This window comes from Motacilla alba, chromosome Z (genome assembly GCF_015832195.1).
Source record: "Motacilla alba alba isolate MOTALB_02 chromosome Z, Motacilla_alba_V1.0_pri, whole genome shotgun sequence".
NCBI lineage: Eukaryota > Metazoa > Chordata > Aves > Passeriformes > Motacillidae > Motacilla > Motacilla alba.
The window spans coordinates 32,711,776-32,733,830 of NC_052046.1; the positions used below are offsets into that span (position 1 = coordinate 32,711,776).

Sequence of the window (22,055 nt, forward strand, 5' to 3'; positions counted from 1 at the left end):
ATGACTTAGTCCAGATCAATAGACTGGTAGATCTATTTGCAGACCACAATTTCTAAAAAATCTTCTGGAAACTGGAGTCATGTATCAGCCTTTCTTGCTTATTTTCTTCTGTCATAAAGTTGGCTAGAGTTTTTCCTGTGGGAAAAAAAATGTAGAATAAGAGAGAGCGCATGTTCTCAGTCTGATGGTGTAAAAAAGAAAATATTGCAGAACATTGCTGCCTGTCCAGAGTTTCAAGGGACCAGAAACTTCTTTTTTCTTTCTTTTTCCTTTTGGCAGCTCTATTTCACAGGGAGGCCCAGACAGGGCCAGGAAAATAAAGGAGTACAGAAAGTTCAAATGAGAAACAGATGTTAGGAACAAGTCTTGGAACAATACTCAATGCGCCAACAGCCATTTGCTTCAGTACACTGAGTACCCCAGGAATATAGGAATATATAGGAATTAGGAATATAATAAAAGTACACTATAACAACACACATATCAGTACAGTGATGGAGACTAATAACACCTCAGCTTTTAAAAGTAACCTCATTAAGTAAAAAGTATCTGAAAACAGTATTTAATATTTAAAAACTATTTATTAACAAATTTATTTATTTATTTTTACATAACTAAATTTAAACCTAACAATACAGATATTGTAATATGATTTTTTAAATATTAGACAACAAATTATTCTGAAATTAAATTCAAAGGTAAAAACATTATTGAAATGAGAGTTAGCAATGAAATGCTAACTTTCCAGCAGCACCAGAGGGACCTTTTGTGACCATCATGGGGTTAGTACCTGTAGAGTAAGTATAATACCATAACATAAATTAATTTATGACCATGAAGACTAAACTGAAATCCTATTATATTTCAAAAGTTGCACTGCTGACTGATCTAAGTAAGGACATTCATATACCACTTCTATGTACAGATGTACACAGAAAAGTTCTCCAATGAGGACCTCAGAGCATGTATCGACAAGACTAATTTTCTATCACACCATAATATATACTTCCTTCTCCATATCATATATGAGTTTGAGAAGAGAACATGCCTTATGGAATTATTGCTCTTTCATCTTCTTCCCTTGCAAGAAGTTTATATCACAATACATTGCACCCATGTGGCTGTGGGCAGTTGTTATGCTAATTAAGTGTTTTCAAGGACATTCTGCCCAGTTGAAATTTCCTGAAGAGATTGCCACATGTCATAACTGCTTGGTTCCTTGTAAAGAAATGAAAAGGAACAACTAAATTCTTACCTTAGTTGATCTGTATCTGATAATATATCTGACTGCTTCTGGTACAGATTCATACATTTCTTATATTGGCTAAGCTGTATTAAAGTCTGTATCCCACTACTTCAAAATTGTAATCTGGAGTTTTGCCACCTTGCACGCAGTACTGAAGAGGTCTTTGAAGAACACTACCCTCTAACTTCTGCTGGAGAAATCTGATGCTGCAATTTTGCTTTCAGGTACTGCCACAGACCATACTGGAAACAAGCATTAGTAATGACAGCTCTCCTACAGAGAGCTCCTGCAATAACTACCCTGGTATAAAGCAGTTGAGAATGAATGAACAATCATATTTTTGTTAGTACAACTTTGCTCCTCACATTTCCTATTCTGTTGAGAATTAGAGATTACAGACATGAGCTGATCTTTGCATCTAAAATTGAGTAACAGTGGCTGTAAATAGAAGGATTTATTTTACATATTTTGAAAAATCATATTCTGAACTGCTATTTATTTTTACTTATAATAAGTTGAATAATAAAGTAACTTTTAAGCAAACCTTGGTGCATTCCTTTATTGAAAGGAAAGCATAGTTTCTAAGGATGTATGTACAAAACTGATTTTTACTGACATACAAAGATCCAAGATATTCTGTAAGAAAGCTGTTTTATCACTAAGTCCCTTGCTCTTCATAAAAAATTTGAAATACATCTTTAAAGTCAAGATCAGATCTGAGAATTACATTGTAAGCATATATGTATTCTATATCTGTGCACATTATATAATATGCAAATAATATATATTCTGAATAAATCAGAGCCTAAATTTTGTGAGAACAGATGTTATAAACATGTAATACTAGCGAGTATTTCCTTTTAACCAAAGTAAATCTCAGTTTCTCATAACTTCAATTAATATCAAGAATCTTGTGGTGAACATAAATTTTTAAAAATTATTCATAGATTTTTAACATACTTATCTGGGTCTCAGATATGAAACAGAATTAAGAGAAAAAACTCCATGGCAGCAAAATCAGCTGATGATACACATGTGCTAAGGGTTTTGCAATTGTGAAAGAGGGCTCTCTCTCAACATGAACATCTCTGCACATTGCATCTTCTGTCAAGTAGACAAAAAAATTACCATTAAACAGTGTGAACTTTCAGAAAAATTAGTGTGAACTTTCAGAAAGCTGTCCCTTTTAGCAGTGAAAAGTCCTTAAATAACTCCAACAGTAGTTTTACTTTTCTTTCTTACAAATAAAAGACTATTAGCATCAATAGAACAAAAGATAGGACACACATGCTTATAAACACCTGGAAGTTTCCTTTAATCAGTGAAAACTTTCATTCCAAAAGAACTTCTAGGTTATGATGGTAGAAGACTAGCTGTTTATGTATTAGTGAGCAAAATTTGTAAAAATAGCTGAAATTACATGATCAGATCTGACTGTTGAGTGATGTCTGAAGGCATTGCTTGGTGATATTAAAAGCTGAACTTCTTTCATATCCACCTTAATTAGTAGTTGTATGACATAAAGTTAAAATATGAATTCATTTTCACTCTTAGAGAAAGAAAACACCTCCTGTTCCCATGCATGTGGTGCATCCCACCACCTGTTTTATGTGCCTAACGATATGCACACACTATTATGTGGAATTGCACACATCATACAAATTACTTAAAATCTGCTTGCCGTAATTTAGCAAGTACTTGCGTGGACTTGTATTCATAAAATGGACAGAACTTGGTCAGTATTACATTAAAATTTCTATAAACTATTTTCTGTCTCCTGACTTAAGCAGAATGAAGATCCATTTGGTTAACATATACCTAAAGGTATGCTATAAAATGCATCTGAACATCTGTGCAAATTAATGCTAGTGGGTTTTGGACCTCCCACTTATAATAGCCAACAACAAACGGTAAGATTTCCTCACTTACATGCATCATCCTGAACTGCATATAGGCCCCCTGCAAGCCAGATAAACAAATGTTTTGCAAGATTTGTGCATTTTTTCATCTTTCAGACTACCAGGAGAAGTACTGACATCTTCTGCCAGTACAGTCATTCCTCATTTCACTGTATATGTTCAAAATGCACATAACACGATTGAACTGACAAAGGTAACAATGAAGAGCTTTAGTTATAGAGGGCCTAAATGATCTGCTGTAGGGATAAACAAAGGTTATTGAAGTATTTTTTAAAAAGTCCAGCAGTAGTCAACCCAGAGCTATCAAAAAACCCAAACTCCACTGGGTTAAACTTACTTATTTAAGATAATTAAACCATAAGAATAAAAGCTGGAATTCAGAAATTATGAGAGAAGAGATCGTATAATTTACTCAAAACCGAACAGCTGGATCTATTTCTACTTTATCCTTTACCATAGGCTCCAGAAAAGCTATTTCAGTCTATATCACACAGAATACAACAACATGAACTCTTGACCTTGCTGTACTCACTTTACTTGCAGCGAATCTCTATAACTTTAGGAGGCAAAGCAATTCATAGCAGATCTCAGAAGTTCATACACAAGATCTGTGAGAACCAACCAAGAGAACACACAATTCCTAATGCACAGTCAAATTTAAAATTAAGTTGCTATAACAGAGTTGTGGCAAATATTCAAATGACTGTAATATTAATGTCATTAACATTAATTATGCATCATAGCAGTACCTTTTTGTCTATAAAGAACACATAGTCTTTCTCTAATATTCAGGATGCAGAAAGAAACATGCTGAAAATATCTGAATTTTTAGAAAAATCAGAAAATAATAATTTTTCCCTTAGAAATTATATCACAAGCATAATCCACCATACACAACCCAGATCAGGGCTCTCAGCAAACACGAGTCAATAACAGAATCATCCAAAGCATCACACATTGAAGAAATGGGGATTTTTATCCATTCAGACATCTGGTACAAAACCAATACAGCTAAACAAAGACTGTAGAGAAACTTCTTTGAATAAAGAAGTCATAATTTTTCAATACCTCTTCCCCAAACTGTCAGACTATAATACAAAGAAAAGTGTAGCAGGAATTTTTTTCTTTTCTAGATGTTCTTCCCAGTGTTGTCCTACATAATAGGAAAGTTGGTTTAAATGTAAGTGGAAAATTGGTGTAAATAACCATTACTTTAAATTTACAACCAGGTAATTTTTTGAACTTTCCCTTCAGGTTTCTGGTTTGACACCAGGGTAAAAAATAAATTATTCAGAGAGTGCTTTTCAGGCTGTGTGTACAAGGTGAATGTTCTCATTCCTCTTGTTGTACTTGCACAATTCATGGATGCCCATGTATTACTTTAATGACTATATAAACATTCAAAAAGCAGTGTGGAAATTGGCTTCTGGTCTTTTTCACCAATTTTTCATTTTAATGGGATCATAAAAGACCTCATCATCTCTGAAAGTATCTCCTTGTGGTAGTAGAAAAATCCCCATTGGTCAGATCATTATAAAAGACTAACCTTGTGCCCATACCAAACCCCTCAGCTCGACTCTAGAGTAATCTTTATTTTTGAGCTTTAATGAGATGCTTGAATTTAACTGGTATAAAAAAGATATGGCTAAGTAGATGAATTATTTACATGACCTGAAGCCAAATTATTTATGTGCGAAGCCTATGCACAAAGGTGCTTTTGCACTGCAGATTTCCAGTATGATTTCAGCCTAGATTTTCTGGTTCACAGTTGGCTATGGTCAGCAAGGAATTTTTGTCAGTTTTGGACATCCAGCAGCCCTGCAATTGGCTTTTCTGACCTTCACATAAATTTAAGCATCTTAATAGCCTGCTGCCAGCAACTGCAGAAAAGAACTCAGTGGCTAATGACTATCTGACCTCTCTTTTTTTCCCAAGGAGCTCCCACATCAGGGTAAGGAGTAAAATCAGAATCCATTATCATTAATTAACCCCCAGAAGTTGTGCAGAGAAGTCTTATGGAGGCTGAGTTATCAACTCTCCATCTGCCTTCCAAAACTACTGCACTGCACAATTGTCAGGTCTTTCACCTACCAACAAAATTAATGAGAAATCAGAAGGACTGACATAACCTTTCCCTTGGAAACCAGAGCTTAAAATGTTGCTAATGCAGGAGATAGGCCACAAAGCTAAAAGCATAAACCAAATTTATTTCCTTGCTTGATAGAAATTTGAGCAAGAATTTTGAGCAAACCAAGCCTAAGCACTCTTAAAAGATGCTCTTAGCATATATTTTATGACAGTCCTTCTCTCTGAAATTTTTCCAGAGGTGGGTATTCATCACTGGATATCAAGAAATCAGATGACAAGAATAATTTCATAGAATTTTTTACTCACATATTCACTTGAAAATTGCACTTTAAACAGGCTTCTTTCTGATTGAAACATCATGAATACACTTGTTATTTTCCAGGCATGATTCTACGAATGGAAGAACTACAACCAAGTATTGATCAAGATATTTTTAAGGGTTGTAGCAACTCTGTACCTTCAATGGCAGAGAACTTGAAAAGTTCTCTATGTATATGCATTTCTTCCTAAAATAACTGCTATTCATTCAGAGTGGTAATCACCCCAACTGCCTCCCTCTTTTGAATTTACTTCTGGTGACCATTTTCAGAAGAACTCACATACAAATTCACAAGCCAGTCATCCCTACAGAAAACTGATAAACGCCAAAAACATTGTGACTGAAATATTGCCTGACACTGTTGTCAACACCACTGAGAGTTTTCTATTGCAACAGATGCAACAGAAAAGCCAGGTTACTCAGTAAGCTCTTCTCCTGCTCTATTTGCTTTGAAAGAAGCAAAATCTGTGAAGACCTGTGTCTGCACAAAGTAAGCCATGTAGAGGCTGCTGCTCTAGTCCTATGGAGGCCTTGTGAATGAATTTGTCTAAATTTCTCTCAGTAGTGCAAAAAACTTTTCTATTTATTCTCTCATGCAATATCAAAGCAAAATCACAGATCCACAACACGTATGTGCGCGCAAACACACACACACGCACACAAATATCAAAGCAGTGAAAAAAACCTTTTCATGTTTTATTAGCAAGCTTAACAAACTGAGAAGTCTCTGAGAACCTGTATGGTGGAATCTCTATTCAGAATAGTCTTCAGTGGACTGAAAAGGAGGCCTAATTTGGAGGCTGTGAAGAAAACCATGGCAGGTGCTAATATATTTATGCAGTAACAACATCCTTGAGTCTTACATGTTCTAGCATATTACTCACTTGCTACAAAAAACAAAGTCCACCTTCCTACAAAATCACATCAGAAAAAAACCAACCAAACAAAAACAACAACAACAACAACAAACAAAAACCAAAACAAAACAACAAACCCACAAAAGAAGGAGTGCTCTTTTGTTCAAATCATTCAAGTCTGCTGGCTAACATCTTTTTTATCAATCTAGCAGTGTTCTTCTGACCTTCTGACCAAAATACACGATTCTACCCCTGATGTGCTCCCTCAAGATATGACAAAGTTGCTCAAACAACCCAAAGGACTGAGATATAAACACTGATCATTTAGCAACGGCCTACTCTTCTTGCCATCGCCTACCTGTTTCAATATAGAATGATAAACACCAAAAACTTACTTATACACTGGGTTTTGATATTATTATCAGTTTGCACCTGCTGCCTCTTGTCATATCAAGTAGGCACCACTACATTCACCACATAGTTATATTCATTGGTGAGATCCCCCTGAGCTTTCTCAAGGCTGAGCAGTCCCAGCTCTCTTGCATGCTCCTTGAAGATATGGTCCTGTTGTCATCCTCCACTTGACTTGATCCAGGATGTCCATGTCTTGCACTGGGAAGCCTAGAGCTGGACTGACAGTTTCAGATGTGTCTCACTTGTGACGGAGGGGAAGAAACACTATCCTCAACCTACCAGCAGGCAATGTCATTCCTAATGTAACCCAGGAGACCTCTGGCCTTCTTTGCTATGAGGGTTTCTGGCTCACAGCCAACTAGTGCCCACCAGGACACCAAGGTATTTTCCTGCCAAGTTGCTTTCCTCCACCACATCAGCCCCAGGCGTCTAGAATTCAGAAAATTGTGTCATGCGTTTTTTAAGTGGTATAGTTGGTTTGGTTATAAAAGATAGTTATTTACTGTTAGTTAGAAAAATGGTTTAACTCTCTGTACCCCATTAAAGTCCTTCAGAATGGTTTCTTGCTAAGTTTTTTACCCCCTGTTTTTCCCACCACTGGGCTGCCCCTCAAAATGACTGATCCCCTGCTCCTCCCCTTATGCCCTTATATGCCTGTATCAATCCTCATACTGCTGCCGAAACCTCTGTCTGTTATCCTGACCACCCCCCTTTCCTTCGAGAAAATTCTGTGTCAATTATCCTTAGTTCAATCCATGATTCGCCTCCAAGGCTTCTTCCCCCCGCACCCCTCCTGCAATCCTCATTGGTTCTGCCATATCTCGTACTTTTCCCCTTACCTTTGCTTATTGGTTGCCTTATGTTTCCACCCCTTACGCCCACTCCCTTTATAAGAGCTTCCCAAGACCCTTGTTCTTGGACAATTTTCCCTGGTTCCATTGTGGAATAAATATGCCTTGGCATCCCTACAAGTGTTCCTTCTCTCCTTCCTTCGCCTTGGGACCTCGCAGCCTGCACTTGCCTGTGTCACCCAGCCCACAGCTACACCACGACCCATGTATTCTTTATGAGAGCCTGGGAGTGGCTGCTCTTGTGGCCCCCTCCGAGGTCACGTGAGGAGCAGCTAGCTGGCATCTCTCCACTCCTGTGACCGCAGTGCGAGCCGCAGAAAATGATCTCTTTTTTAGTGATTTCACAGCAAACATTCAACAATAGCTTTGACATTGGAAAGACACCAGATTTTCTCCCTCATTTTGTGGCTTGATAGCTCAGTATGTTTAATCTTTGCCAAAGGATCACATGTTACATAAACTCTGGATATATCACATAATGTACTCTCTTGAAATGACACGGAGTGCTTTTAAATGAAGCACTTTTTACTATTTGTGATGGTTCAACAAGCTTGTAAATTAAAATGACTCAATTTTTCATCTGTATTTCTCAACTCCACTTTTTAAAAAAACCTTGAAATGTAATTCTGCTAATGGTGCAACAGCTACAGATTCATTAGTCAGAATTTTCACCACAGATTCTTACTCTCAAATTTGTGTCATAAAATTATGTTTAGGTATTAACATTAGCTTTCTAAAACTAATTGCAAACTACTTCTAAGCCAGGAGCACACACACACACAAAAGAACCAAGAAAACACTTGTTGTGTTTGTGTATTGTCCAGCTTTAAAGCATAAAGTCTCCTAGCTTTGTTGTTCCTACAAATTGTATAAAACAAAAATCAGACTGTTTCATAAACTATGTATTGAAGAGAAATGATTGAAAATTGTTCTAACTTTTTGCTCATCTTGATGAAAGAAAAGATGCAGTTATCCTTGAGAACTTGATACTTACAAATGAGTACCTATTGATTGGACTCCTGCGCCTGTGAGTAGAACCTTCTGCTCTCAAGTTGCTACATTTTATCTTATATGTATCCTGAAATTGGAGATATAACGGGTGGTCAGGTGAAGATACATAAGGGCAGTGCCCGAAATATATGAGAGATCGTGAACTGCATTATGCACCTCATATTGCAACATTTGCTCATGTTCTTGGCTACCCAAACTTTTTAGAACTTCATTAGTTCTGTGATTATGCTCATAACCTAAATGACAGCATCTGTTTCTTTAAAGTCAGATCAGTGACAGAAAATTTGAGTGTTCTAAGAACTACTGAGTATAACTAATTACTTGAAGAAAACTTACAGTGCATTCCAAGCTTTTGTTTACATTTTGCTGATTTTCATTAAGACAAAACATGAATTTTTTTCTAGAAAAAAATCAGTTTACTTAAAGAATAGGATGTGAGGAAACAATGCCTTTAAAAAAGCTCAGGTTAAATTGCCACAATCTTTTGCACATTCTGGTAAAAACAACTGTTAACTAGTAGCCTGAAAGAAATTCAGAGAACTTAACATTGTTAAAATTTGTTCCTGTAGGTCTTTTATCTTTCTCACATATCAAAACTATTAGTATCAACACTGAACCATGATTCTCATTAATCACCACCTAACAGCATTGTGTAAATAGGTAATTTTCAAAGTAGCACTCTTTGTCCTTTAATCATTTGATTTACCAAACTAAAACTTTGTTTTAGAAGTGAGGAAGCTTCACAGATCACCTTCTGATCTGTGGAGTTTGATGAATTCCTTGGACTGGACTCCTGAGAGAGGAATCCTACCTGAATTCTGCTCAGCTTCAGACTTGACTACTAGATCAGTTCCAAATGGAAAAGAAAATAGAGAGCAATCTTGATCAGTCAGGTGCCCACTAGAATATGCCCTGAGACTCTTAATTCCCCTGATGCTTTTTTCCATGAACCTGATGAAACATGGCACTGACTCAAAGGCTTTTAATTACTCCAGGGAGCAATCAAGAATCACCTTGTTGTGTCTTGAGTAAATCACATCTGTTTATGCTTTCAGACTTAGGTAGACTGCAACTACCACTTTCTCTCCTTCTGTATTTCTGAGCTTTTCATGATGCCTACAATGACACCCATGCTAAGATTCATCCTATCTAACTAATTTTTAATTGAGGCACAGGTCAAGAATCTAGTCACCCTAGACTTCTGTTACCCTCAGCAACAAGATCTTAGATAAGCCTTAAGTGCTCTCTGGAAGTATCCCTGTATCTCACTCGGAAGGGAATGGAAGTAACAAATAATCCTGATTTGACTCCTGCCCGATAAAACATTCTGTTTAAAAGCCTAACACCGGGTGGGACAAACTTTGGCCTTCAGACTTTTCTATACAGAAAATTTATGCTTACCACATCTAAATTCTGGAACAAAATAATTTCTGAATTGTCAGAGGAAAATTAAATGATGCTTTGTTTTACATTTTCATGTAAGTAACTCAAATTATTCTATGGATGCAAAATTCTCTTCCATTTTAGCAAAGAAGTGTCTCCTCTACTTGTCTATTCACACCTCTCCATTTGCAGTAATAATTCCATGCTACTCCTGATCCCACATACTAAAAATTTCATACTAAAATGTATCCTTTTCTTGACACTCATTCTCTGCAGCTTTTTCTTTGCCATACAGGCAGTAGACAGTCCCATTAATCCCATCAGTCACTCCAGTACTATCCCATAGACCCCTTCTCCATCCATTTCTAAGTTCCATCACCCACTTCCAAATTCCTTTTCAAGGACTTGGTACAAGGACTCATCCTACAGCTCTAACTGTACATACCACAGATGTGCACTCCCTGTGCATCTTTTACTGTGAATTCGAACAACTTCTCTCTGTGAATGAGTCAGACTCACTTCATTCTCATCCCTCCCAGTACATCTCTTGTTTGAGCACCATGACAAAGACCCACTGTCCATCTTTTGCTCATGGGATCTCTTCAGAGTGCTTCTGCAGTATATTTTCAAATGTTCCTCCTGCAAGGGATCCTCTTTTGTCTTTTTCTCCACCTGAATCTTGCCTTTGAGTAGTCTTTTCTGCTATCATAAATTCAGCAGTCATCTCTGGACTCAAACACAGCTATTTTTTTCTACTCCAAACCCACTGACCAGGTTGTAACAATTTCTGGATATGGAATGTTTGAGTTACCCATGACACGTTCAGGGGAATTTCTTTTTTTTTTTTTTAATTTATAGTAATACTTAAGGAATCTAGCTGACATTAGGATCCCATTTTTTACTTTACTTTTGTGTAATAAGAGAAAATTTTGGCCTCACACAACAAACAACTGAAATAGCCAACTGAACTACTGGAACTGCTCCTTAAAAAAAGAAAAATGTAGGATATTAGAATTATTAAATAATGCATTTATGATGGATTTTAGAAGAAAACAATGTGCTTTACACATTTAAACTTGACATCCCAGGTGGATGTTCTTCACAAAATCTTCTTTCAAAGCTCTGTTTTCATACACATTAAAATAATCATTAAATTCAGAAATTTTTTTAAATTTAAATTCTCAAAGTGTTGCTGAATGTTGAATGGATTCTAAGCAGGAAGGATTTTCAATGTTAATTCTGCTTTCTTAGTAACAGAGGGATTTGATCATTTATTATGTAAATATAGTGAGTTTCACCAAAGTGTGTGTTCTAATGTGTACATAAGGACAGTAACACATGAAGACTCATGTTTTCTGTGTGTATGAAGACTCAAAAGTGAAGAAAGTACTAAGGAAAACATCTGCAGTATTAAGAATAATTTTTTCTATTCTATCTTAGAAGACAAAACAACTAATTTCATATAACCTGTTTATAGAGGATGAAGGAATTTTCACTGTATATTTTTTCAATAATTTTCCTATGTAAATAAGAATTCTTATCTTGGGGAAGAGACTGGCATCATTTTCCCTTTGTCTGCCTACATGCAGTCAGTCAGCAGCATGGGCTGCCATCTTGGGAGGAGGCAGTACCCCACCATTTTGGAAGTCTCCTTGTTCCCATGGGGCTCTTGAGATTTAGCAATTTTGTGTTAAGGGATTATTTACTAGTTGGTTCGGGTTTTTTTGCCTGTTGCTGTTTTGCCTGTTAGTAACCGCTGTTTTTTAACTTATATCTACTAATATTTGTTCCTTATAGATGAAAAGGGATTGATTGAAATTAGGGGGAGGCAACTCATTTTAATGAGTGTCCACATCTTTAAACTGTCATGATGAAAAGAAAGGGAGCAAGCCCAGAGTAGATGTCTTGGTATCAGTAAAAAGAAACTCCTCTGGCAAAAGTAAAAGCACAAGCTATAGGAAATGCCAAGTTGCAGAAAACCTTCTGGTTCTGCTGTCCTCAGTGCCTAGTTAACATTACTGGCAGTTCTTTCTATGAAAGTTTAAAGTTTGAATTCAATTCACAAAACATAAAAGATTAATTGAAATTTCTAAAATTTACTTATTGTCATTTTCAACACAAACAAACTTCATACATATTTCATTACATTTGTACTGAGCCTACAAATGCAAGTGTCTGCAATAATCATGTATTTCAGTAAGTATTCCAAAAACATAACTTTTATGCATGGCTTCTGGGATCAAGGCCAGTTGTAGCTACAAGATGGTCTCCACAGCTGCTACCACATCACATGAACCTGGAGAGTGCCAAGATAAAGGGAGAGAAATAGGACCCAGCTATAATCCCCCCTTTCTTTAAATAGTTTTCCATTTCAACTCCCCTGTATTGTTCTGCAACATCCTACGTCCTACAAATAGAAACAGAGAATTGTAGAATACCCTGAGTTGGAAGGGACCCATCAGGATCACTCAAGTCCAACTCCTGCCCTTGCACAGGACACCCCAAGAATCACTACACACACTTTAGAGCATTGTCCAAACACTTCTTGATCTCTGTCAGGATTGGTGCTGTGACCACATCCCTGGGGAGCCTGTTCAGCCATCCTCTGGGTGAAAAACCCTTTTCTAATGTCCAGCCTAAACCTCCCCTGACACAACTTCAGGCCATTCTCTCAGGTCCTGTCACTGTCACCACAGAGAAGAGATCAGTGCCTGCCCCTCCTCTTACCCTCACATGGCAGTTGTAACTGCAGTGAGGTCTGCCCTCAGTCTCCTCTTCTCCAGCCTGAACAAACCAAGTGACCTCAGCTGCTCCCTGTGTGGCTTTACCATCTTCGTAGCCCATAAATGTATGCTGCCCTGCAACGTGCAAAAACAGACAGTTGTTCACAAAGGAGAGAAAATAGTTCAGAAAATTGCATTCCAACACTGAGAATATGTGCCAAAATATTGGAGTGAAATACTGTCACCACAGGAAGAAATGTCAGAACAAAGCATCAAAGTACAAAAGTGTTATATGGGGCAATGCCTCAAAGCATCCTGACTGTGACAAGCTGACAAGAAAATCTTGACTTAGAATGCATTTAAGTCAAAAAATAGTATGACAAAGGGCCGACAAGGAAGCTATGAGGCACAAAGATTCTTAACTCTGGATGACCACTGAGGTTTAAAAAGGGAGAAAAAAATAAAGCACTTATATTCAGCAGTGCCAAACTAAGTGAGAAGAGAACAAAATTGTTGGATGAAGAAGGGCCAGGAGGGCGTCATCAGGGCCTACAAGAAACTTTGAAAGCAAGTTATTTCAGTGTTCAGAGGAAAGGAAAATTGAAGTTATGACGCAATAGGCTACACATATGGAACAACTCTAATTGATGTGAGGCCAGGCTGGCCCTGGTTGGATTCACAGAACCACAGCTGGCTCCCTGCTCCTGCTTTTGTCCTTCTCTTTGCCAAGATGCACAATGGAACCTAAGACTGGCATATGTAGGGATTAGTTTTGCATGAAATACCAAGACAAAAGGAAGGAGCTGTTTATTTTCCTTGGAAGATCTTTCCTTCTGGTTTTTTTTTGCAACCAATTTTACACTCACTGCAAGCAAATACAGTCTAGATGTAAGATTATATCCAGTAATTCTTAAACATATATTGACGGCATGGTGTGTATCACATCCAATACTAATCTAAACTCAGATACAGTCAAATTCAGCTCCTTCTCGCGTAGATCAGTGTAGCTGCCTGACATTGGTGGTACTACAAAGAAAAGTTGACTCTCTGACGGTTGGCTGACTTTTGTTAAACTGGATATAACTGTCCAAGGCAGAACTTTTATGAAGTGCCAGCTGCTGTAAACACCCCTCATCTGCAGTGAGACTCAAAGCACTCTCAGCAAGCATATCCTTTAAATGAAATTTAGCTCCTGTTGGAACAAAATTCCTTTACTACAAGATGAAGGGATGAGTTCAAAGCATTTTCAGTTAGTTCTTTACTGATCCAGAAGAGACCTAGATAAAATGTATTACACCTAACAGTTGTATTTGTTTAAATATTCAGACTTCAAAGCAGAATTCTAGGCACAACAGTGCCATCCAGGGGCCAGCTAATTGCTGGTAAATTTCCTGAAACTTTTTTAAGGGGAGGTTTTGGTTTGTTTTGGGTTGTTTGCTTTTGGTTTTTTTGTTTTGTTTGTTTGTTAGTTTGATGGTTTTTGTTTCTTATATAAACAAAACTTGGTTCCTTTAAAACAATTTCCCCAAGTGTTTTCAAATATGACCTCCATTCTTTATAATACTGCAGCAGCTAAATAGGAATGTAAAAAAAAATGTAAAAAAATTTTTACATTTTAGAGAATGTAAAAATTCATTCTCTAAACATACTAAGCTTTGCTTACATTTAAGCATGGGTTTTTCAAAAGTTTCAACAGAAAAATATTTGTAGCAATTTAAATCAACAAATCCTTCTAGCACAAGAAACTGGCAATGATGAGAAAAGTTCTGATAAAACTTTGCCAAAATTTTCAGACTGAGACATCACTCAGTCCAAAACACATGCTCAGCCACACTTCACCACGGCTATTTAAAATTAATTATGTATATAAAATTTCACACAACCACAGCTTCAAGATGTATCGTTTCTACGCAGCCCTAAATCTTCCTTCAGCACAAATGGAAAACTCAATCTGAAAAGTGTAAGGTACTCTGAAAACGGAGGCTGTTTTGTCACGGTGGGCACAGAGCAAAGTCTAGAGCTACGGCAGCGGTCACAGCTTACTCCTGCAACGCGTTCCACTCAGCAGCTACATGGCGGGAAAAGCAAAAACCCCAAAATATTTCTATTATAAACTAGTTGTGGGGGCAGAGGCCACTTCAGTTTAAGGATTCACAAACCTACATCGCCTAGATTAAGCAAGCCAGCCAGCCAGCCAGCCAGCCAGCCAGCCAGCCAGCCAGCCAGCCGGTCGACCGGCGATGCCAGGCACAGGGCCGCGCCGCGATACTTTAAATTCCACCAGGGGCGAGGCGACCTCCTTAGGCACGGCCCGGACGCCTCGGGTAGGCCGGGCTCGGGATCCGCCCCCTGCCCGCGCCGCTCATCACGCGTGAGCGCCAGGAAGCGGCCCCAATCACAGCTCTGAACCCCGCTCTGCACCGGGGCTCCGGGGCGGGGCGGGGCGGGAGCGGCCCTCCGGCGCCTGCGCGCGGTTTCGCTTCGTGCGGCGGCGTGGGGAGCGCTCGGCGCGGCCTGCGGGGCTTTGCGGCGCCATGGCTCCCGTGCTGAACCTCAACAACGAGGTGAGACACCCGCGGCTTCGGCGGGCCGGGGAGGCTTGGGCCGGGGCAGGGCCGGGGCGGCGGTCAGCGGCGGCGGATAGCCCTGCGAGCGAGCCGGCTTGGGGCCGACCTTCCCCGCAGCCGGCGTGGCGGCCTGCAGCCGTAGAGAAGACCGCAGGTGACTGCCGCCGTCCCTCGGCGTGGGAAAACGCATCCCATCGTGCTGGAGCTCAGCTGTGATGAAAACAAGCATCTGTCGGGTGAAGTTACTTCTAGGGGGTGCCGCGCGATTTCGACACGTGTGCCTCGGTGCTACTCCCTGTCCCTTAGTGTCGTTTGATCACGCCTGTCTTGCTGTGTTTGTGTTCACACTGAAGTTTTGTAGGTGAAAAAGCAGGACCCACCAAAGCACCAGCTGCCTGCCTCCTGGATGGCAAAGATACTGCCTTATTTTCTTGGATATGGAAGGGTTGGAAACGAAAAGTTAATAGGTTACAGCTAATTTCTTCCTGTTCTGTAAGAAGTTTGGTGTTTCGTGTTTATTTCATCTTTTTTCTTTTTTATAGTGTGAATGCGGTTGTGGGTATTTCATTTGTGATGGGTTTTGGTTACGTATTTGCAAATCATTATGCACAGTAAGCCTGACACAACTAAAGTAACCTCATTTTAAGTGTTGCACCAACAGTTTAGGATAGCTGGCAGTTCTGCTGAGCATATGTGATATGAGCACCTGCACTTAGTGCTGTGCACTTCCAGAATTCCTCCATAACTAACACCTTGATTACAGTTATCAGCAGAGCAAAAATTACTTTGTTTTAAGCATATGGTAACTTGGAGAGGGGTTGATTTGGAAGCTGATTTCAATAATTTAGTGTAGCCTCTTTATCAGGAAAAGTGTTTGATAGTGCATAAAATCAAAATGTTTACTCAGCAGTTTTTGGTTCATGCTGTTAACAAGTGTAAAGTCAGAAATGAGTGATTTGTCTTGTGAACATACCTGTAAATCACCAGGGGAAGAAGAGGGTATTTCATTCATTGTGGTAGTGTGGACTTCTTCTGATTGATTCACGTTTGAGTGATGTTTCATAGTCTTTCTCTGCAAAAATGCCAATATAACTGGGGATGTAAACAGGAGCATTCTTTGACTGAGGAGCTCTTCAGAAAAAGAGTACAGTAAGTTTCTGCACAAAACATTGGAAGATTTCAGTAAGGACACTAGGAATGTCATTTCTTCTAATACTTGAAACATAGCTTTCCCCTGAGAGGAAGCTGCAAGTTCTGGAGGAGGTAGCTTTTACCAGTTTCTACAAAAAGTAGACACTGTAATAATAGCTCCATCTGCGATGTAAGGTAGGAGAGAGACTGAAATCCTGGGTGCCATCTCTTCAAGAGGGACAGAAGGTCAGTCTGGCTTAGAGTAGGATGAGACCTAGTGTGAGTAGAGTAAAAAGTGTTATACATTTTTATGCATATGTCCTTTTGTGCGTGTCAGAGCTGTATTAATGACTGTGGTGTTTGGTACCTGCCTCTGTACTTTAGTACATTTTAATGTAAAATAAATTATTTACCAATACCTGGATATTTCATATCTCTATAACAGATACCCTCTGTGTATTTGTTACAGAGATGCCCTTGTAAGAATATATTTTGAGAGTAAAAACCATGTCTTCCTCTAATAAAAATGAAATGGAGGAATTTTATTAGGACCATGTTTAAAGGAATAACTTTTGAAAATGCAGTCTATTAAATAATATTTCTTACCTATTCTTCCAGTTTGCCAAGGGAAAGCAAATTATGGAGCAGCTCTATTCTTTGCACCTTCAGCTTTTCACAATCAGACAATACTAGGGATCAAATAGGTTTTTTGCCATTAGGCCATATACAGTAGGTATGATGGTATTTGTTGCAGAGACAACATTGTCACCCTTATATAGCTGATAAACTTGTTTGTCTTTGCTGGATTTACAGGAGTCCAGTATCTGAAGGATGTCTACAAGAAAGATGGAGAGAGACTTTTCTCAAAGGCATGTGGAGATAGTATAAGAGGGAATGGATGAAGTTGAATTGAAAGAGAGTACATTAAATTGAAAGAGAGTAGATTTGGATTCGATATTAGGAAAGAATTCTATGCTTTGAGGGTGGTGAGGCACTAGCGTGCGTTGGACTGTGCATATGTGGATGCCCTGTCTCTGAAGGTGTTTAAGGCCAGGTTGGATGCACTCCAAGCAATCTGGTCCAGTGAGAGATGATTCTGCCCATTGCAGCGAGGTTGAAACTAGGTGGTCTTTAAGGTCCCTTTCAACCCAAACCATTCTGTGAAATTCTGTGATATTATATATTTCAGTTTTTAATTCTAGCAAAGGTAAGACTTCTACTTTTAATTAACATAAAATACCATGTCCTGCTAAATGGGGGAATCTTAAGGAATTCTGGGATGATATATTTAATTTTTTTTTTACCAATTCATCTTTTGTTTACAGGAAGAACAGATATTCTTAAGACCCGTGTTTCTCAGTGATCTAAACTAGCAGTTATCCTAATGTTAACTGACCTTTATTTTAATTACTTACTGGTTTTTGTTTGATAATAGTAGCTAACAAATAGTTACAAGTGTCAAAAAGTTTACTTTTTCTGCAGTATCTTCTACATGAGTTGTGTATGTGCCTTGAAACTAGAGGACGTTTAATTGCATGATAATTTAATGATGATGATAATTAAGAAGATGCTCTGGGGAAATGAGACAAATAGTGGACTGTGATGCCTGTGTCCTTTCTAAGAGCTTTTGAACTCATTGGCTAATTTCAGATAAATTGGAAAGGAATGGAGACCTCAGAAGTTGTTAGGCTTTGGGTTTTTTTAAATTATAATTTGCCTAAAGAATAATACCTCCATGGAGCAATAGTCTCCCAACTGTTCTGATCTATGGGGAGCAAAGAATGAAAATGTTGTACTGTTTAGGTGACCAGATGAATGAGAGATTTAAGGTGGCTGTACAATGTTAAGCACCCAGAGTGAAAAGAGGAAATTGCAATTATTGTGATGAGGTGAAATAAGACAGAAAACAATAAGAAACCAATCATATTAACAAATAATTAGTTTAGACATTTCATTAATGTTTCTTTTCATGAAAAGTTGTTTATAGCAGTGTAGTTGCTTCAAAACGTCACACTATTTCCCCGTTAGCAAGTTCCAAGTAGGACTTGTGTAATGTATTAAATGTATAAATATTTTCTTCAGTTTTCTCTAATTGAATATATACCTAGATAATAACAAAAAATGTAAGTTCTTGGCAGAACCCACAGTCAGCAAGGTCCAGTAATTTTAGGAAGCCATCTCACTGTACCTTACTGCTGGTAAGCAAATAGAAAGGTACAGTTTTAGTGTGACTGCATGACTGAAAAACTGAGATTGAAAAGGGTTAAGAAACACAATTTTTTGTAATGCAGGCATCATATTACTGTATGGGATTGCTGCTTTTTGATTATTGCCCAAGGAAGAATTGAGTGGGGGAAGGAGGGGAGGTTGGGTGCAAAGGAAATAAAAATTGGAACAAAACAGAACAGTGAAGATGAGTTTTTGGGAAAGAAGAAAATGCAGTATTTCTTACCATTTTCTACTCATTGCATTCATGGAAACAAAGGAAAGCAGAAGTTGTAGAATAAAAATTTCAGTTTTGCCATTCTATATTCACTGCATATGGTCTTACTTTTGAAGGGTTTGTCTGTATTAAGCCTAATTTTATTCTCAAATTGTGGTTACTCTTACAAGCATGTAGGCTGAAGGAATAATTTTAAAAACCTGTTGCTGTCTTGAATGTGTTTCCTATTTTAAAAAGCTTTCTAAGAAATTTCAGGTGTCTTGCCACAGAATACCTTCCTAAGTTAAACTTTTCTGGAAACATTTGCTAGGTGGCAGCACATAATCATCAATTACCATGGATAAGGGCAAGTATAAAGGGAGATAGCTCATGTTTAATGTGAAAAATTATCCTTGTTGATCAGCAGTACACAATAGTATGAAACAGAAGCTGTTGAATGGGACCCCTATGGATTTCTAGGGTTTTTTGAGAACCTGTGTTTCTTAAATTATGCTGTTCTGCTTTTACAGTCCTAAGCTATTAATATTGAATTGTTGCAACAAATTCAGTTCTCTTTCTATCCTTTTTTTTTTTTAATGGTATTTTGTTCGCAGCTACCTCAAGGAGCTATGCTGCAGAAAGCTCATGAAGCTAATGCAAATGAAGTCTGTATACAGTGTTTTAAAAATAAGTGCTCTTATATGTACCTCCATGAGTGCTGTTACGGCTGAAGTTGAATATTAGTAAGGCATCATATTATATAAAGCAAATTATTAGAGTTGAGAGTTGTTTCTGTCTGTGGGACATGTGAATCAAATTTTCCAAACTTGATTGGATATCAAAAATTTGCTATCAGGTGAATTTTTCTCTTAAATTTGTAATAATTAATCTTATGCAGACAAAATAGTTTTCTCTGTATTTACGAAACTACAGGTTTTAGATAATAAAAGCTGATGTCTGCATGATGCTTGATGTCTGCATCTGCATGATGTCATCTACAACAGAATTGTTATTTTTCTTTCCTAAAAGGTAGGATCAAGATAAAATCATACCTTGAGAATGATGTGTGTGCATACATATTTTTCAGCCTGCTAAGCAAAGTCTAGAATTAAAACTGTTTTGTAGGGAACTTAGTAATGAAGCTAAAGGTGATAAATTCCATTTATAGTGTTTTGGGTCCCAGCACTGTGTGTTGCATGTGATTCTCTACATGGCAACACTCAGCTCTTCTACTCTGTAGATTTAGGGCTGATGTCCTGGCCTCAGATTTAGCTAGGCAGCAGTATATGGTATGTTTAGAAAGCAGTCTGGACATGTGAATTAAGACTTTAGATTAGTGTATTGCAAAGTCAGGTCTGAGTAGCATGGCTGATACTGAAAAAAGTCAAACAAAAAGCCATGGGGAATAACCTTAACTTAGGGAGAAAGTTAAGGTTATACAGTCTCTGGAAGTCTGAAACTGCAGTCTTGAGTTTTAGCTGTAGTTTAATAATTGTACAGAACTATATATGTAATTATTTAATCTTTTATCACAGTGCAGACAGAAGTAAGTGTATATTTGGAGATGCTTATATGAAGACTGAGTTCTCTTGCTTGGACTTGTATGGGTAGGTGTTGTGTTTGTCCTTAAGTGTTCAGACACAGCTAAGACAGAAAACAAAAGGAGAGAGCTATTGAAATTGCATTTATACATGTCTTCATTCACAAACTGAAGAAAGTTCAAGTACATCCTTTTGTAAGTAAATAACTTTCGGTCACCGAAGTTTCTGTATAGCAGCTAAGAGAACGTGGTCTGAACAGAATATCCGGAAAGATTAGGGAGGGGGACATTTGAGTGGGTCATTCATTCTTCCTGAAGCTGAATTTATTTCTGTAACCAGCAACTGCCTCATGATTTTTGTAAGGTGCACTAAATGTGAAAAATCTGAGTATTTACCTATGCTAGTCCTTCGTATTATGAATTATGTATTTCTGGTTTTTATACAGTATGTCTAGCATGCTTGTATAAATATTTTTGAATTGATAATAAAATTAAAGTTTTTTAGTCTCTGAATGGTTGCCATTTTTGCAAGAAGCATTCTGTACAAAGGGAGTAGTTATTTGCACTTAAGATCTTCTGTATTTTCAGCCTTCTTCAGCATTATGTATGACTATCTTGTCACTCGGATGTGATATAGCTCTGTGTTTTTATTGATTTAGGGTGATAAATTAGACTTATAATTCACAGTCTTGTTTATTCATGGTCTGTTTTTTTACTCATATTTATTTTATAGAAACCAAGAGAGTTTTAATGTTGAAGCACCTTCATATAAGGCTTTTTGTAGAGAATTGCTTTGCAGCTCAGACAGCTGAGATGTGCCCCTGATGGAGTGTGGTTCTCTAATTGTGGTTTCACAAGCGTCTGGACTTGCTGCTTCTGAATCTGGGGCTTCTCACTCACCCATTCCAGCCATGTGGTCTTGCCTCCTTGCTTCTGTAATCATAAGAAGTTTGTTGCTGCAGTAGTTTTCTGCTTCAGATTGATGGTGATATTCTTACCAGGGTCTTACAAGCAAGTGGGTGCAGCAGTGATGTGGGACCTGAGATGAGTGGGATAGGCACAGAGGTAGAGAGATGGACTATACCACCACAGTGAGTGAGCTGTTTGGTTTGCTGATAGAGCTGTGCTGTATTTCATCTCACTTATGTGTTTCTCTGTAAGCAGTGGCTTTCTCTGAAATAAACATAGAATTTAAGGAGGGTATTGAACCAGAAAAACCTACAATAGGGTGGTACATCATCTGCAGTTATGTTATCTGACAGGTGTTTTGTTACAGAAGTCAAATAGTGGTCAAAGCTGTAAAGGCAGGAGAATTACAGAGTTTAAAGGGGAAGCCAAAGGAGCCCTTGTATTTGTCTAATCTTGATAGCTTTACATAATGAGTTCCTAGGAGGCTAGTTAAAAATCAGCTTTAAAGAGGAATCTTAAAATTTCGGTGGTGTCTAGGTGTACAGGTGCTTAGGATGCTCTGTGGTCAGAATTGAAGCTGTGGCTGGATACTGGCACTGCCAAGATCTGTTAAGATCTGTCAGGGATACCTGACAATTTGTGTTCTTAAATACTTCCTTGAACCTGGTCATACAG

General features: G+C 38.1%; 1 protein-coding gene across 1 annotated transcript in view; it reads left to right on the forward strand.

Annotated features, from left to right (window-relative positions):
* The first annotated feature begins 15,218 nt into the window (after positions 1 to 15,218).
* Positions 15,219 to 22,055, forward strand: part of SRFBP1 (serum response factor binding protein 1) — a 71,753-nt gene continuing 64,916 nt past the window's right edge. Inside the window, exon 1 of the mRNA XM_038123685.1 lies at positions 15,219 to 15,375. Within this exon, the coding sequence (XP_037979613.1) occupies positions 15,346 to 15,375 (30 nt within the window). The 5' untranslated portion in view covers positions 15,219 to 15,345. The remainder of the gene's footprint in view (positions 15,376 to 22,055) is intronic.